This window comes from Lissotriton helveticus, chromosome 10 (genome assembly GCF_964261635.1).
Source record: "Lissotriton helveticus chromosome 10, aLisHel1.1, whole genome shotgun sequence".
In the NCBI taxonomy this organism is placed as follows: Eukaryota; Metazoa; Chordata; class Amphibia; order Caudata; family Salamandridae; genus Lissotriton; species Lissotriton helveticus.
In genome coordinates this window covers 913,870,956-913,888,705 of record NC_136071.1, presented here as the reverse complement: position 1 = coordinate 913,888,705, position 17,750 = coordinate 913,870,956, and the positions used below count along the sequence as shown (strand labels likewise).

Genomic DNA, 17,750 nt, shown 5'->3' with positions numbered 1-17,750 from the left:
CTCTGCCCGGCACAGTATCGCCCATTTTTGCTGGACCTCGTGGCTACAGCTATCGATTTCATCTGGTGCTATGATTTCGGTGCTGCAATAACCTACCGATGAGCCATATCCCTGCTGGGCTAGTATGCTGCTGAGACATAATTATTTCTGCTGATGAGTCCCGCGCTGGTTTACTCTGCTGATGGTGCTGGTATAATTTGCTGGCAATGAGCCTTTTACACCAAAATCTACCAATGACGAGACAGAATCATCATCTGCTGATGAGCCCACCAAGATCTCAAATTATATGCTGCTAATGAGCCCAGGGGCTCCTATAATACGCTGCCAACGAGCCCGATGCTGCTTTAGGGTGGCTGGTGAATCCTCAATTTCCATGCTGTAGTGCTGATGACGCCTGTAAATTGCTGGCGATGAACCTACAGTGCTTCCATAAACACCTGCTGGCGAGCTCCGCCAATAGTATTACTATAATGTAATTCTGTTCTGGAGATGAACCAGGTCCTATTTTTGAACACTGAGAGGAGCCCGAGTCTGCTATAATATGCTGCCAATGAGTCTGCTGCTGCCATGACACGCTGCTGATGAGCCGGTCCAGTTAGAATACCTGTTGGTGAGCCTGGTGATGTTTTAATAAACTGTCACTGAGCCCGGCAGTGTTATTATTTCCTGCTGAATGTAAACAGGGTGTCAGTGTAAACTGACTCCGCTGTACTCTCCTGTACCCGAGCCCTCTGTTTTTCTAAGGTGCTCTTAATAAAGTCTGGTGGTCCTTTGATCGGATGCCGGGTTGTCTATACTGGTATAATCTGCATCCCGTAATTCTAGTACTGTAGTAAACTGCTTACGACGAGCCTGTGGCACTTTTTCTTGATCCAGTGTCAGTCGGGCGGGCGCTGTTTTTGTCTGCCCCCTTTGGGGGCTCCTTTTTCGACTGTGCCTGTTCTCTTGCGCCGTATTTCTTCCTGATCCCTGCGCAGTATAGTTTTTGTGTCTACATCTCCGGGGTGACAGGGGGGGGGGGGGTCATAGGGATGCAACGCAATCTGCTCCCGTCTCTTCTTGGCAGGTGATGCTCTGAGCTAGAATCGCTGCGTCACGGTTTGTTGTGAACCCTGGCTCCTGGCCCGTGCAGTGACGTCATGTACTTGCCCTGGCGCTGAACTTACTGGAATCACCCTGCCTAACCCGTGCCATTTGTCTCTCTCTCTCTCCCGCAGCATCCAGACCCGGTCCTCTCCACCTCTGCCCCCTGGCCCTGGCTCTCAGCCTGGCGCTGCTGGCCCCCAGCATCAGCGCCTTCTCGGTGCCGGACTCGTCTGGAGAGGAAGAGCTGCCGGACGCGGAGCGGGAGCCGCCCAAGTACGAGTCCCTGGCTCTGCTGATCCAGAGCGAGGCGGCTCAGCTCAAGCACGAGGTAAGAGGCAGCAGCAATGGGCGGGAAGGCATGCTGGCGCGAGCTGCAAGCTTTGTGGGGGAGGCATGGCTAGAGGGTCCCACGTGCAGGTGAACGCAACCAGGGGCGGCGTTGGAGGAAGCGCAGGAATGGAGGGTCCCACTTGTAGGGCGATTGGTTGTGGGCGGGTCCAAATTGTAGGGGCGGGTGGTCGATTGTCCTTGGGACAATGCAAGCCCTCACTGCATGTGACGTGCTTGGCAAGGTGCCGTCTTTAGTCCAATCCAAATTCTTTCTTGTGTGTGAGAATACAATAATTACACCAATGAAACAAAAAAGTAAGTAATAAAATAAAGTGTGAACAAAATTAAAGAAAGAGGTTATAAAAAAGTTACCTTAACACGCGACCATTAGCCCTGTCAGTGAACCAAAAAAGGCTGTTTTAGAAGCATGAATGCCGGACGTATGGCTGGGTTACTATGCAGAAACACCTGTCCTGTTATTAATGATGGTAACTTTCTTATATAAAGTGGCAACACTTATGTATCCAAGCACTTGCCAGCAGCTTCAAAGAACATATTGCATGTACACGAACCTGAAACTAGTTTAAATTGCAGTCCAATGTTCCATTTTGTTTGAAAGCTTTGACTGAACTTCACTCCGCCGAGACGGATGCTTTGTTAGACATCAGATATTCCCGAGTGTTCGGTGCATGTTCTCTAGTTTCGTGTGTGCTTTGGTGTGACGCTCGGTTGGGGGTATTTCTAATGTAGACGCACAGCTGAGTATGGTCAACAGAAGAGGCACGCACCATTCAACCAGACCACCCCTCTCTCGGCGTTTATCCCTAGATCCCTTCTTTTAACATATGGCCATTTTCCTCTACAAAACCCTGGTCTTTATTTCCTTCCTTTGCTGAAAACAGCGCACAGACCAATACTTATTCCCACGATGGATGGTTCAGTCTGATGCAAAAATAGGCTTCTCATATGAGGTGACACAGCAATGTGGTGGAGTAGTAGGTTTGTGGCATTTGACTGAGTGGAAGAGCCCCCCACCACCCCCACCCTTCCGTACTCTCAACACAAGATGATGTAACATGTACAAAAATAGAGTAGACTTTAACTTCCTCTCCTATCTTTGGGACTTCCCTTGCACCAAGCAATGCACAGTTTACATTTTTCATGGGTGCATTTCTTACACCAGAAGGACTATGTATAAGTTATATTTAAGGAAATCAAAGCTTATTCTCAACATTAAAATTCAATTCCTTCTTTTTCTAACCCCAGAGATGTTTAATGTATGTGAGTGTCCCGTTATGCAAGCGTTCTTTAGGAAACTTGGTTTAAATCACAAATGTATGTGAAGAGCATACATAGGCAAATGTACATTGCAACAGAAATCATTTACCAGGAGTTGTGTAATGTAAACTAATGAACCCAAATCTCCAAAAAGTAGTACGTTATGTCTGTACAAGTGAATTGCGCACAGCACACTTCCGGGTCTAACTCTGTAGGTATCTGAATCTGCCTCTCTGTCTGTGCACTTTTCAGGGTTTAATAGGACATTGACAAATGTAGAACACAACTCACGCGTTTTAATAATCGTTGGACGGCATTCTGGAAGTGTCAGATAGATTCAGTGATAGACTCATGAATGCCTAGACAAGTTCACTATAGCCAAAAGCCCGTCAGCTCTTGGCTGTGTTCAGATGTAAAAGGAGGCCATGTTCTTTAATTTGAAACATGTTTTTAAGAACTAAAACATACCAGTTTGTGGGTGGATATTTTTACTAAATTTTAGCTTGCTTTATAGAGTCAAAGTCTTTTAAGAGGGAGGAAGGGTATGAGTCGGACACTCATTTAGCTGTTTGCTGTCCCCGTTGCGATTTTGCATTGGCCAGTTCTTATTTATTTTATTTCATTTTTTTGCACCACGTAAGATGGTCTCAGAGTGGTCAAGAGGCCAAAAAGAAGAGTATTAAAGAGTAACACTCCAGGTGAATATATCAGAGCATAGGTCAATGAGATGGAAAGCAGGAGCCAGTCTCTTTGTAAGTAGATAAACAATATCAAATCTTTGAGAAGTAACAGAATACATCATATAATTAATCTTAGATGAAGAGACAACTAGCTTGTTTTAGATGGCTGATGAGCTTAAAAGCTAGTGGACAGTATCTAGTACAGTTGAGCCACTACATAGCCACTCACTTGTAATAACCAGGGGTGCTTGCCTTACTGCTGGATGAAGAGGTGATATTTAAGTGATTTTATGAACCAGATGGCATACTTCTCAAGCCTCAGATGATGTGGTAGGGTATTAATGAAGAGAGTGCCTAGAATGATAGGAACATGTGAATGATTAGACCACACAGATCAATTGAACGGTTCACTTTGTCCATAGAGTTGGGAAGAAGATTCTTAAAGAAAGACCATTTAGTGTGAAGCAGCCTTCCCACATCCCATTAGCACTTGGTGAAGCCAACAGACACTGACTTGTAGAAGACCGACTGCAGTCACAGGTTTACAGTGGATTATGATTGTTATTGTTAGATTAAATAAACAAGGACGAATTTAAGGCGCTGATTACCCCAGAAACTTTCAAATGGTCCAGGCATGTCTTTTTTGTAATGTGTAGTGGCAGCACTTGGACTTGATGGCATGCACTCATTTATAGGTGACACAACTGCATGAATTTACTAATAGCAGACTGTGCAATGTAGAAGAGCAAATTACCAATAAAAACAATAATAATTTCTTATGTTTCTTCCCCACAGCTGTGCACTAAGCACTTTGTATGTGATGACAGCATGGAGTCTCTATTGGAAAATAATCTGAACCTTCCAAGGATCAACAAAGAAGATGGCTGCTTCAAGCAGGGGTTCAGAAAGGTAAGTCATGGCTTGGCAGCACACAGCTCTCATCCTCCTGGAACAAGAGAGATTGACTATTTTGCTCATCCTTATTTGCTATCATATTGATGGGATAAGAGAGCCTAGGCAATGAATTTGCATTTGTTGGTGGCAACTGAAGAGAAACGGATTCAGGGTGGTTCCTGTCAAACAATTAAGCAGCAAGCTGTTGCCATCGCACACTCCCCCAATCCATAAGCGTGTTCTCAACAGGTTTTAATACGTAAGGGAGGTGGCAGCAGAGGCATAACTCCTGCCACTCCACTGCCATTCTGTGCCACATCCAACTATGGTCAAACCAGTGGATATTGACACGATGGCCAGGCTCTCAGTTTGGGGTATTTCTTCCTGCTGTGAACTTTAAGGCTGCTAGCCACTCCAAGGTTCAAAGTGACCGAAGTCATAGAGGAAATTTTTATGTAAAGATCACACTTTAAGAGATTTTCTTTTTCAAATGAGGTATAGAGATGTCCCCGTAATGCCACTTAATTTCACCAATATAATGCACAGTCATTTTCCACTGTTTCACCAAACGAGAAAACGGTAAAAATGATATTTTCCAAAAACAAAAGTATAGGTGCCAAAAATGAACACACTGTTGAAACCATGCTTCACTCTTTAATGATTATTCATGATACGGTCAACCTTATCAAATTCTCAGCAATTCCTCTAAAAGGTCACTTTGTTACAAATAATCGATTTATAAAATAAATGAATCCACAACATGCAAATTAAATCTGTCTGAAGAAACCTTTACATATTTTCCTTGTGCAGAATGAGCTCATTGTCAGAAGTATAATCCAGAATCTTCCAGCGAAAAATAACGACCTTACAGAGCAAAGCTATTTTACCTTCACATCTGGAGAGTTTGCTCGAAATGATACTGTCTTCTATCTTGTATTTAATGCTGTCGTGCAATATCCATTCTTTGGAAATATTTTTTTTCTGTCTTCCTGTGGGCAAAGGCAATGCCCTATCTCGCCAGATTGCCAACTCCCTAGGTCATCATTGAGACGGTAGGCAGCATGGCAGAGGTCCATCAGCTCCAGCAATGATACTGTATGGCGTTGTGGAGCCACGCTGCTGAGCTGGGCAGCTGCCCACATTCCGGTGCATCTGCCAAATGCATTAATTCTTTAGTATCTATAACATACTCCAAACACAGAATGTGAAACACCTATGTTAGGAATGGATAGTTCGTCACATTTCCTTTTAGCATATAATGTCTGCAGACTAGCCAAGTGGCTGAATACTCCTCTTAGCCACAGCTGCTTACTTATGTAGTGTGGTGTTTTGGGAACCACTCTGTTCATCACAGTAGTAAACTAGATTATATAAGGGTCGAAAGCAACAACTACTAAAGGCCATCTTAAAAATGCCTTAGTGTTTTTGAGATATCACAATGCACATACAAGGCATTGCCCTTCCAGGTAGCCATGGAACCTGTCTCAGAATGCCTCAACCAAAAATGAACCCTGTCTATTGTAAAGCATTGTTATGGATGGCTGTCATGTAGAGCCATTCTCATGAATAATTTGGGGTTCTAAGTGACATCAGAGACAACTCAAGCTTCGCTCTGAACCCCCCTATGAAGAACATTTACATTATTCATTGATACTCATCTATAATTCTAAATGTTGGATATGTCTGTCCTGAAATTAATGTGTAGTCTAGAAATAAAGACACGAGCTGGTGTCATTTCAGTAAAACAACATAAATTAGAAAGCTTAGCAAGTATGAAAATGGAAAAGTAAGACAAAATAGTTTTGTTAAACCTTTGGTTAACTGTCTGAATTTCAATCTATGAAGAAAAAAAAAGTGACGTAGATCATTTATCTTTCATCGTTCATCATAATTCACAGCAATGCCTTCTAAACATTGGTTAAGACCTACATGTTTCGCTGTGCTTAGGGCTTCACCTCGGTCACAGAAAAATAAACAAAAATTAAATCCCCACTCATCTTTAGGTAACATATATATTTTTTCTAATTTTACAAGCTATTTTTGGCTCTTATTAGTCAGATATTGTGATTTAATTTATGATTCATTTGCACAATACAATTTAGAACTCCATTATTTGTGATTATTCTTGCAATAACTTACATTCATAGATTGTTCCATTAATGATTACACATAAATGTCTATGCCAGTTAAAGTTTATTTTTGATAAACACAAAACCACGTACAAGTTTTGTAATCTGCATGATTTAGTTTACAAGTGCTACTGTGAATCATGTTTGTATAGTCACATGTAAGCAAACCAAAATATTTCAATTGTGATATATTTCTATATACAGTCTTTGATATAATTGCAAAAAAGCTAAAGTATGTATAACCTATGCACTGTAAAATAGCTCACTTAAAAAGTAATACCCAAATAATCCAACATTCTACTATTTTTGCTGAAGTGATACAATCTATTCCTATAACAATGGAGTCTTCTCGGTTTTATATATTTCTAATTTCCACAAATTGTATTAGCCCCATATTATTTTTACACAAAAATGTATAAATATAAATGTGATTTGGTAATTTTTACAATCAAACATGTTCACACGGTATAAAACAGTATTCTGGTCGAATTGCACAGCTTCCAAGTAATTTCATTTAATTGTTGTTTCTTTTTAGGAGAAATGCCTGAGGAAGGTCACCAGCAGCCTCTTGGGGTTCAACAAGTACCTCTCATACATTGTAGAAACATTTGGCAGTGACAAGCAAAAAGTAGAATCCATTAAGCACAAAACAAAACATCTGGCAGAAAGTCTGATGCATTTGGTGAGTTGCACTTTCTTCTTAAAACACTTACACATTTTTTTTATGAGTGTCCACTTTCAGTTTATTCCCATCACATATATATATCATCCCATAGCTACAGGTGTCTGGGTGGGAAGCTACCCAACTAGAATGGTCTATACGGACTTACACTAAAAATAAACGTTCATAGTGTTAGAGAACTCCTCTGGGGAATGTTTAAGGTTTAGTTGACTATTGTGAGACTTGTTTTGTAAAACCTCTATCACACTATTGCGCTGATGCCAATTGCAGACCCGAAAGACAGTAGTGGCCAATCAAATTAGTTATTTGCACCTCTGCCATAGCCCAACTAGGACCCTGGCCAAGTGCTGAAATCATGCTATGTAACCAACACTAACATAACACACCCAGATAATAGATTCTTTTTATATTCCACAATCTTGTAGATTCAGAACCCTACTAGTAAAAGAAGACTTGTTAGCTCAAACCTTAACAGAATTGCCTCTATGTTTTTAGGCTCAATAACACCACCTGTCTCCTTATTGCATCACATGTTGCAATAACGGTGATCTGGCTGTTGCCACACGCTCCAGTAAAAGCGTATAGATTTAGGAAAATAAAGTAATTTGCGCTGGATCACTCAATGCCGTGGCGGAGGTCAGTATTGGAGCCACATTTTTCTGCTTCATAAGTCAGCAATTCAAACATGAGCTAGCATCTCATTAATGGGAATCATTCTATCAGCCTCAGAAGCATGTAAGGCCGAGTCAACCACGCAAGGATTCAAACACGTAAAAAAACACGGCACAGGGATCCTGAACCGATAAAACACATTTTGCTAAACACAATTGGTCAGTATTTAACAGGCAAAAGGATAGATTGGGCCAGTGGCGGAATGACACAGACTTAGACGGAAGATCAATCATAAAGTTTATAGAATATTAGCTTCCACGACAGATTGATACATTTCTGTATCAAATCTGCACATTTGGATTGATAGTAAAGTAAGTGAAAGTGTTTTTTTTTATGACTGAATTGAAAGAATAGTTTTGACCGTGTCTAATTCGTGCTGCAAGTTTGGATTTCAAATTGAGTACAAGTCAACTGCCTATGCACCAAATTTTGACGTAGGGGCAGGCCAAGTGGTGGCCTGGGCACTGAGCGGAACATGCCTCATTCAGAGAAGAATACACCATTAGCCCACCCTTCCACTGCTTTAATCTTGCCAAGTTCAGGGTTAGGTATATGCTGTCTGCACTGTGTTCCCCTAGCCTAGCCCCCTATTATCTTTTTTCGCTGGGCACCAACGCTTGTAATTTATTTCATTTCGTAACTTGAATTAGGGGTTTTAAAAACAAGTAAGCTCTTTTCATCATTGAATGGGAGATTTAGGGCCTCTCCAGGTAGATGTACTCATTCATTTCATAAGGCTTTATTCGGAGCATAAAGACAATGTCCATAAAAGCACATACATTTACATTACATAAACAATAATCAATAAAACCATGGTAGAAAATGCAGTACAGAATACATGGTTAAAAACAGTTAAAAAATCATACTAGTCCTTGCCTTAATAGCATGAAGAAGGAAAGTAGCGGTAAAAAAAAAAAAACTAAAAAAACTCACTAAACCATAGAATGTGAGTGGGGTCCTGTGCGATATTTCAATTATGCTGGGGTCATTTGCATCATTTCCAGCTATGCCTTTTATGCGAAATTTTGTGAATTTGGGTATTGATTGTGTACAAACATTCTATCGAGGGTGCACCGGAACAGCGCAAGCTGTTCATGTTTGCAGCACTTGTACTTTTTATGCTATTTTTTTTTTAGCACCAAGTGTGTTTTTACGTCAATTTTGGTGCCAAAGACGCAATTTCTGCAAAAAAAGGCATACCATTGCAGGTTTGCATTTCACATTTTATCCCCAAATCTCACGTATTTAAGTAAAAGGAAAGTCTGCGTGCCATCAGTTTACTGCCTTGCCAGACCCGCCCCTCCCCAATCTGGCCCCGCAGACCAGTGCATGCTAAAACCGACGTGGCTGCAAAACACGCGTGCAGACTCTCACCTCGTATGCCGCTCCCATTTGTGCATGCCAGGGATACGTTTGGACAGGTTTGGAATGAGCAAGTTGCTCTCTACAACTGGGCATGTAATTTTGTAACCCAGCCCTGTACCTTTTGAAAAGACATAGCGATATGCCTTCCTCTTCCAAAGACTGTCACTTAGGTGTATGTTATGTAAACTATTTCTTAAATTAACACCTTTCCTTTTTTTTGTAACAGATGACAAAACCTAATGCAGAAGCAGTAACGGCTGTGACGCAGGGGAGTCAGGAGACTGAGCCTCAACCAAAAGAAGTCTGGACAGAGAGAGTGACAGCTCGCCTCATCCTGAGGGACTTTATCGTACTTATACAGAAAACCGTTAGAGCCGTTCGATTTCTCAGTACTTCGGATGTCACAAATGGGAGCACTGTCGTATGAACGTTTTAGTTCAAATATCCTCCTTCGGTCGAAACAGTCTGCTATGTGGCAGAAGGTATTCTGTTCTTCATAAGGAACACAATGTTGAAATGCAACATTCAGTCATCTTTGAGAGATATTTATTTTATTTAATATTTATTTTAATGTATTTTTATACATGCCTAATAATTTATTGCACTGAACGTTGAAGTTTACAAACACATTTCTGAAGGAAAATATAGTATTTGTACCACACATGAGCTGCAAAAAACAATCTGCTATAATATAGCATTTTAAAGGTGTGGAAATGTATTATTTATTATTTCTATTTATTAACGTATTTTATATTTAAAATAAAAACATTTTTGGAATATAATAGAACTATATGGCATTTATTGTTGCTATCTCTTTTGTTGTTAACATACAATATACACGAATCGCTAAAAATATACTTCAAACAATGAACAGTTCTGAAAGATTTTCTGCTTAACGTTTATTTTTAGTTGCAACATTCTAAAAGAAACATGGATTCCTGTTCTCATGTTGAAAAATATTAAGGGCCAACAAATAATATGGACTAGGACACAGGAATGGAACTATTTGTTCCAGACTCAGAGAGAGAGAGAGAGCACCAGGCCAAAGCACAAACAGGGGCATCCAAGAATGTTACAACTAAATCCTTTTAGTGTATTAGATTACATCACACCATAGTGTGACGTTTATTAAAAGTAATAGCTTCAAAACATGAACTTAGAAAGATTGAAGAATGCTTCCTTGCCTTGACTACGCTGCCTGGAGTGCACTAAAAGACTAATCAGTTTGTGCACTGTACAGAAGGTCAATGAAATTATGTTGTGGATTATTTATGGAACCAACAGTGTTATGTACTGAGCAAACCTGAAAATCTATTAAAGCATAAACGCTGGATCTTTCGTGAGCTAAATTAATACATTGTGTTTTACTTGGAAAATAAAAAGTCTGCGGCAGATTTATCATGCGTGATGCATGGTATTGCAATTAGGCCTGGGTGTGAAATTCTGCTCCGCTCTGAGAGTTTGCAGAGTTTTCACACACTGTATTCCACGTAGCATGCGGAATTCTGAAAAACTCTGCTCCGCGTAGCAAATTTTTTTCCTCGTTCACCAACGTTAAGTTGGTGAGTGCGAACAAGGAAAATCTTACTTCTGACCTCCTCCCGGCGAGATTTTTCAACATGGACGCTTTGAGAAACCTTCTGTTCGCATTGAGGAAGCTGTTGCTCAAGTAGAACATCTACTCGAGCATCAGAAAGAAGCAGCATTCTTTTGGCTGCACATGGTGCAGAACGTGCCTATTTTCCAGCGCAGGTAACACACCCAGCGCTAAAAATCAGCGTGAACGGCGTGACCCAATTTAGTCTGCTGCATGTGGAACTCCATATATTGTGGCAAAAAGTTTTGGTCACTTCATGGAGTTCCTTCCGCCCAGGTATAGTTGCAAGGGCAACACAATACATAAGTAAGATTTACTGAGCAACGCAAGGCTACCTTGTGTGGCCCTGTGTTGCAGGGTAAATCGGGAGTAAAGCAAGGCAATGCAAGTCGCTGCCATGAGTTACTTTTCCCTGGGAAGGAGTTCCCTGGATGGAGTGTGTGTGTGTTCCCATGCATCCACCCAGGGATTTTGGCGCATTCCCAGAATTACCAATACTGGTAAACTTAGGAATGTGTCACAACGCTACGACTTCCCAGAGGAAGTGCAATGCGGAGAAATATATTTCCCCTCATTGTTTCCTCTTTCTAAGTATGCTGCATTTTGCAGCACATTTAGAAAGAGGAAAAAGCCTCAGAGGATTGTTTTTGTGCAGGATGGTGTTCCTTCCTGCACAAAAACAGTCCAGTCTGCAATGCAGGCCCCCTTGCACCACGGTACAAGGGTGCCTGCCTCGGCACTAGGCAGCAGATTGTGCCTCAGCAAAGGCAGAGGACAGGAACGTGCTATATCTTGATAGATATGGCACATTACTGCAATCTCCCTGTCCCACAGTGCAGCAAGTTGTCTTCCCGCATTACGTTGCATGAAAGAATACATCTAGCCCACAGTGTTTCCTGCAATATAAGTGCCTAGAATTTACATGGGAAATACAGACCGTACATTTTAAATTAATGGATGAACCTGAAATAAGTGTTTTTCCATCATATACACTTGAGCTTCACTTAACAGGGTGAAAGATTTTAATAACTCTTTAGGTTATATTGAGGGCACTAGTGTCAGGTTTAGTTATCTCCCTATTTCCAACTGTCTATAAGGCTCTTATCCAAACAACAACAAGAGAGAAAGGGTTCGAGTAGACACTCCTATACCCCGTAACTCATTTCATTAAACAACAAAGGAGTGGCTTGAGAGTAGATTAATATGACCGAGCTAGTTTCCAGCTACATAGAAATCATAACACCCCCATCAACCAACAGTGCCCTTTTTTTGTGAAAAAAGGATATTCTTATGTAAAAGGACCCTCACTCACCACTAGTTGGTGACATGCTTCATTATTGGGTCCCCGCTGGGGTGGCCGAATGCCTCCCCAGCGTGCTACAACGCCTGAACTACAGCGGAGCTGGATGTGTTGAGTGCAACAGTGCTCTAAGTGAGTTGTGATTTTAACTGTGAGTGCAAGTTAAAAAATACTAGGTTGGACCCCAAAAAAACTTTAATGTAGGTCAACCCGTATTATTAAAAACAGTGAAAGCGGACCAACAAGGTTCTAATTTAGGAAAACCTGTGTCCTAATAATTAACGGTCAACATGTTTCTGCTGTTCTGTATGCGTAATCGCTCAGCATTCGTCAGGACCTAAAAAGTGATAAATAAGGCCACCGGTGGTGTATGCTCGCTAAGGCACACCCTCCCGTGAGGCTCTGTATGTGAAAAGGTTAGAACAATATTATGTTAAACTCACGGTTTTTATCCGTGGCGGCTCACTGAATTCACAGGAGCGAAAAAACCTATGGAAAAGAGGGGGGACAAAACACCATCACATATAATGACATACATATACATACAAACATTAATTCTACTTGTATTGCATAATGCTTGTTGCCAAACGGTTGATGTTTAATTGCATATAAACTCCAATATTTTGGAGTGGTAAGTAATATCTCTTATCGATATTTACAAGGGTAAACCAGCATTACATTAACTGGTTCCAGTGATGTTGCATTGAACAATGTGTGGGCAGTATATAGCAATCATGATTTATGTTAACTGTGCTGCATTTTCTAAAAACAAGCAAAGCTACGAAATTTCATCCAGAATTTGATTATCAATGGCAGATCACGAATCCAGGGTCCGTGATCATCAAGAGAAAGAAATAGGCACACTCACGTAACGACCGGGAGTTAATTACCCCATGGGAAATGACGGCGCGGGAAACCTTCACGCGATGTCAGATCTGTAGTAAGGACAGGTTAAATGCACCATTATTTCTTTACCTCGTCATGGAAACATTGGAACCTCTCGGTTCCCGCAACCGGCAGGCATTCACTTACTCAGATCACTGCGACTCCCCGCCTGGCACCTACACTCTCGGCTGCCGTCAGCCCGGAAGTGATTTGCCAGTGGCTGGGGTCGCGTATATCTGTTGGACAAGGCTCCGGTCACGTGCTCTTCAATCTGACTGGCCTTAAAGAAACAGTGACTTAAAAATTGCCCAAAGACATGGGTTCGAAACCCCCACGGGGAACCAGAACATTAGTTTATATTTTCAACGATTATAATATAAACAGTGAAGTTAATATACTCACAATTATAATATAAGCAGTGGAGTTGCCATGCACAGCTTAAATAAGTTATTAAAGATAGTAGAACCCTTTTAAGAGTGATCAATTGCTCATCATTCTGCCCACGATGATCGGGGGGCAGTGACTTCATTGACCAGCTTCACGTCGGGGTTCAATTCAATAGAAGATTTTTTTCGGGGTGCATCAATTTTAATTTTAACCTCCACAGTGCAGTTTGATGAATATTATACCACATAGGAGAATACCAAGACTGTTTAAACACTCGATCGTGTGAGAATGTTATGATGTATTTACAGAGTTAGCAACTAATGTTTTTAAAGTTTTTAAAGGGGTTTTCTTTGGGCCAAAAAGATTTTCAGGAATACAGGGTTTAAGGATATCATGGCGCCAAATTCCCTCTCCAAAAGGTCGAGTATCATTTGTGTGTATCAGTGTCCAGCAATAAGGGAGCGTGCGCAGAGGCTGTTTCCAGATGTTCAATAATATTGTAGATTGCAAGGACATGTGACTAAGTAAATAACGTTGCTGGTGTTGCAATTTGTATGGTGACGTTGTTCCCATTGTGTACCATTCCTCAGGTTTAGTGTTTTGGTATGGTGTGTCAAGTGACAGACATTGCAATTCCCACAGGGGAAATGCCCAGTTACCGCAGGCATACCCCATGCATTTAGTACCGATGCTTGTTGCTTAATGACTTGCACCTTCCTGGGACGAGTATGGACCAAAGAGTCTTTTAGACTTGCCGCTCTTTTATAGGAATGGTACACAATGGGAACAACGTCACCATACAAATTGCAACACCAGCAACGTTATTTACTTAGTCACATGTCCTTGCAATCTACAATATGTGGGCATGACCACCAGGCGTATTAAGACTAGGATAGGCGAACACCGCAGTAATATTCGGTGCCATAGATCTGCAACGAAGATGACAGCACACTTTTTGGAGAAAAATCACACTACCAATGACCTACGTTGGACGATTATTGAACATCTGGAAACAGCCTCTGAATCAGCGCTATTCGAAAAAGAGCAACGCTGGATATATCGTCTGGTTACACATTCTGAAGGACTTAACGATGACATTCCTTGGGGTTCAGTACTGCGACACTGATTGCGCACGCTCCCTTATTGCTGGACACTGATACACACAAATGATACTCGACCTTTTGGAGAGGGAATTTGGCTCCATGATATCCTTAAACCCTGTATTCCTGAAAATCTTTTTGGCCCAAAGAAAACCCCTTTAAAAACTTTAAAAACATTAGTTGCTAACTCTGTAAATACATCATAACATTCTCACACGATCGAGTGTTTAAACAGTCTTGGTATTCTCCTATGTGGTATAATATTCATCAAACTGCACTGTGGAGGTTAAAATTAAAATTGATGCACCCCGAAAAAAATCTTCTATTGAATTGAACCCCGACGTGAAGCTGGTCAATAAAGTCACTGCCCCCCGATCATCGTGGGCAGAATGATGAGCAATTGATCACTCTTAAAAGGGTTCTACTATCTTTAATAACTTATTTAAGCGGTGCATGGCAACTCCACTGCTTATATTATAATTGTGAGTATATTAACTTCACTGTTTATATTATAATCGTTGAAAATATGAACTAATGTTCTGGTTCCCCGTGGGGGTTTCGAACCCATGTCTTTGGGCAATTTTTAAGTCACTGTTTCTTTAAGGCCAGTCAGATTGAAGAGCACGTGACCGGAGCCTCGTCCAACAGATATACGCGACCCCAGCCACTGGCAAATCACTTCCGGGCTGACGGCAGCCGAGAGTGTAGGTGCCAGGCGGGGAGTCGCGGTGATCTGAGTAAGTGAATGCCTGCCGGTTGCTGGAACCGAGAGGTTCCAATGTTTCCATGACGAGGTAAAGAAATAATGCTGCATTTAACCTGTCCTTACTACAGATCTGACATCGCGTGAAGGTTTCCCGCGCCGTCATTCCCCATGGGGTAATTAACTCCCGGTCGTTACGTGAGTGTGCCTATTTCTTTCTCTTGATGATCACGGACCCTGGATTCGTGATCTGCCATCAAATTCTGGATGAAATTTCGTAGCTTTGCTTGTTTTTAGAAAAGGCAGCACAGTTAACATAAATCATGATTGCTATATACTGCCCACACATTGTTCAATGCAACATCACTGGAACCAGTTAATGTAATGCTGGTTTACCCTTGTAAATATCGATAAGAGATATTACTTACCACTCCAAATTATTGGAGTTTATATGCAATTAAACATCAACCGTTTGGCAACAAGCATTATGCAATACAAGTAGAATTAATGTTTGTATGTATATGTATGTCATTATATGTGATGGTGTTTTGTCCCCCCTCTTTTCCATAGGTTTTTTCGCTCCTGTGAATTCAGTGAGCCGCCACGGATAAAAACCGTGAGTTTAACATAATATTGTTCTAACCTTTTCACATACAGAGCCTCACGGGAGGGTGTGCCTTAGCGAGCATACACCACCGGTGGCCTTATTTATCACTTTTTAGGTCCTGACGAATGCTGAGCGATTACGCATACAGAACAGCAGAAACATGTTGACCGTTAATTATTAGGACACAGGTTTTCCTAAATTAGAACCTTGTTGGTCCGCTTTCACTGTTTTTAATAATACGGGTTGACCTACATTAACGTTTTTTTTGGGTCCAACCTAGTATTTTTTAACTTGCACTCACAGTTAAAATCACAACTCAATTAGAGCACTGTTGCACTCAACACATCCAGCTCCGCTGTAGTTCAGGCGTTGTAGCACGCTGGGGAGGCATTCGGCCACCCCAGCGGGGACCCAATGATGAAGCATGTCACCAACTAGTGGTGAGTGAGGGTCCTTTTACATAAGAATATCCTTTTTTCACAAAAAAAAGGGCACTGTTAGTTGATGGGGGTGTTATGATTTCTATGTAGCTGGAAACTAGCTCGGTCATATTATAAGGCTCTTATGTCAATAGAGAATAGATGCCGTAAATATTCCAAGCCAATCCCCAGCCATGATTTATTTTACGAAGGGACATCAGGCGGGTCTCCTTTTAGTTTTCGCCTGCACAGCATTTGTGTTGTGCTTGCAAAATTTCTTGTAAATAGAAAATAAGCATAAAAAGGACTTGGAGCCAGCTCCTTACTTACCATTGGTAGGCTCAGAAATCACACTGATTTCCTTGCTTCTTTTTGGGGAGAGCCCCTTCCTCACCTCGGTTTCTTTCTGTGGTGTCCTCTACTTTTATGCAGTGGAGCATTGACCAAGTACAGCTTCCTGTATGTAGCCAGTGTCCTTCCGCTAACAACAGGATCCTGCAGGCACACTTTTTAAGTTTACTTTCATCATGCACCCTAAGAGTGTGTGTCTCTGCTGTTTCTCTCCTTGACACCAACCCTCATCCCTCTGTTGCTGCTCCCTTCATGTTGTTTTCCTCTTTTTTTCGTACAAACAACTTAATTGAGATCAGAAACCCTTAATTTATCAGAAAAATAACAAATTGGCTTGCATTCCTTTCCATGGACATTCTGAATAAATGTATTTTCTAATGACGCTGTAATCCTTACTATAAGCTCCCAGCACAAAGCATTACAAAAGCTCTCTCTCGTACATGAAGACACAAGTGCAAAGTCACAGCTGTCTACACCTGACACAATCCCTTACCACTGCTTACACAAACCATCATTCTTCTCATACAAACAGATCTATCTCCCTCTCTCCCACTCCCTTTCTCACTCCCCCTCCCACTCCCCCCCACTCCCCCCCCTCCCGCCCTCCCTCCCTCACTCATTCTCTCTCTCTCTCCTTACCTCCATTGAGTCGTCATTGATACCTCAGGTACAGCTCCCCACCCTCCGAAACAAGCAAACACACAGGAGCTTGAATACTAGATTGGATAGGGGGACGAAAAATGGCATGGAGAGCTCATGCTGCCACAGCTGATCTAGTATCAACAAGCTTTGGCAAAGCCAATAGATGGGCTGCTGTGCAACATGGTTTAAAGAAAAAAAAAGCACTATGACGTGGTCAATGCTAGCCTCGTCATAGCACCTTTTTAGATTTCACTGGTTCAGTGCTTCTGAAATCTCTTGTATTTAATATATCTTAAAAGAAGGCTCTCTCAGTTCCCAAAAAACAAATTACTGTATTAATTCGCTTTTGTAAGGAACTTATTTTCTGTTAACTTCCCCTGGCTTTACAAATTTACGATACTTCTACTAAAGCTGTTCACATTTTTTAAATGCCATTCACTGTCAAGTTAAGATCTCTTCCCACAGAAAAGGAAGACAGCTTCCAACAGTATGCTGGAATGCTATCTTTTTATTATTTAATTGTGTAAAGCAGATGCTTTAGCCTTAGAATGTTTGTGTTGTCTCCTGTTCATGGCTCAGTACCTTTCTTTGCACTTCGTAGGCATTATCAGATAGATTTTTTCCAAATTAATCTATCGGTCAT

The 17,750-nt window shown here is 41.4% G+C and overlaps 1 protein-coding gene across 1 annotated transcript; it reads left to right on the top strand.

Moving 5' to 3' along the window:
• Positions 1-1,253: 1,253 nt before the first annotated feature.
• Positions 1,254-9,822, top strand: IL6 (interleukin 6). The gene is made up of 4 exons (XM_078664393.1): positions 1,254-1,414; positions 4,170-4,283; positions 6,933-7,079; positions 9,343-9,822. Exons 2-4 carry the CDS (start codon positions 4,203-4,205, stop codon positions 9,541-9,543), a joined length of 429 nt encoding a protein of 142 aa, XP_078520519.1. The 5' UTR covers positions 1,254-1,414; positions 4,170-4,202; the 3' UTR covers positions 9,544-9,822.
• Positions 9,823-17,750: the final 7,928 nt, after the last annotated feature.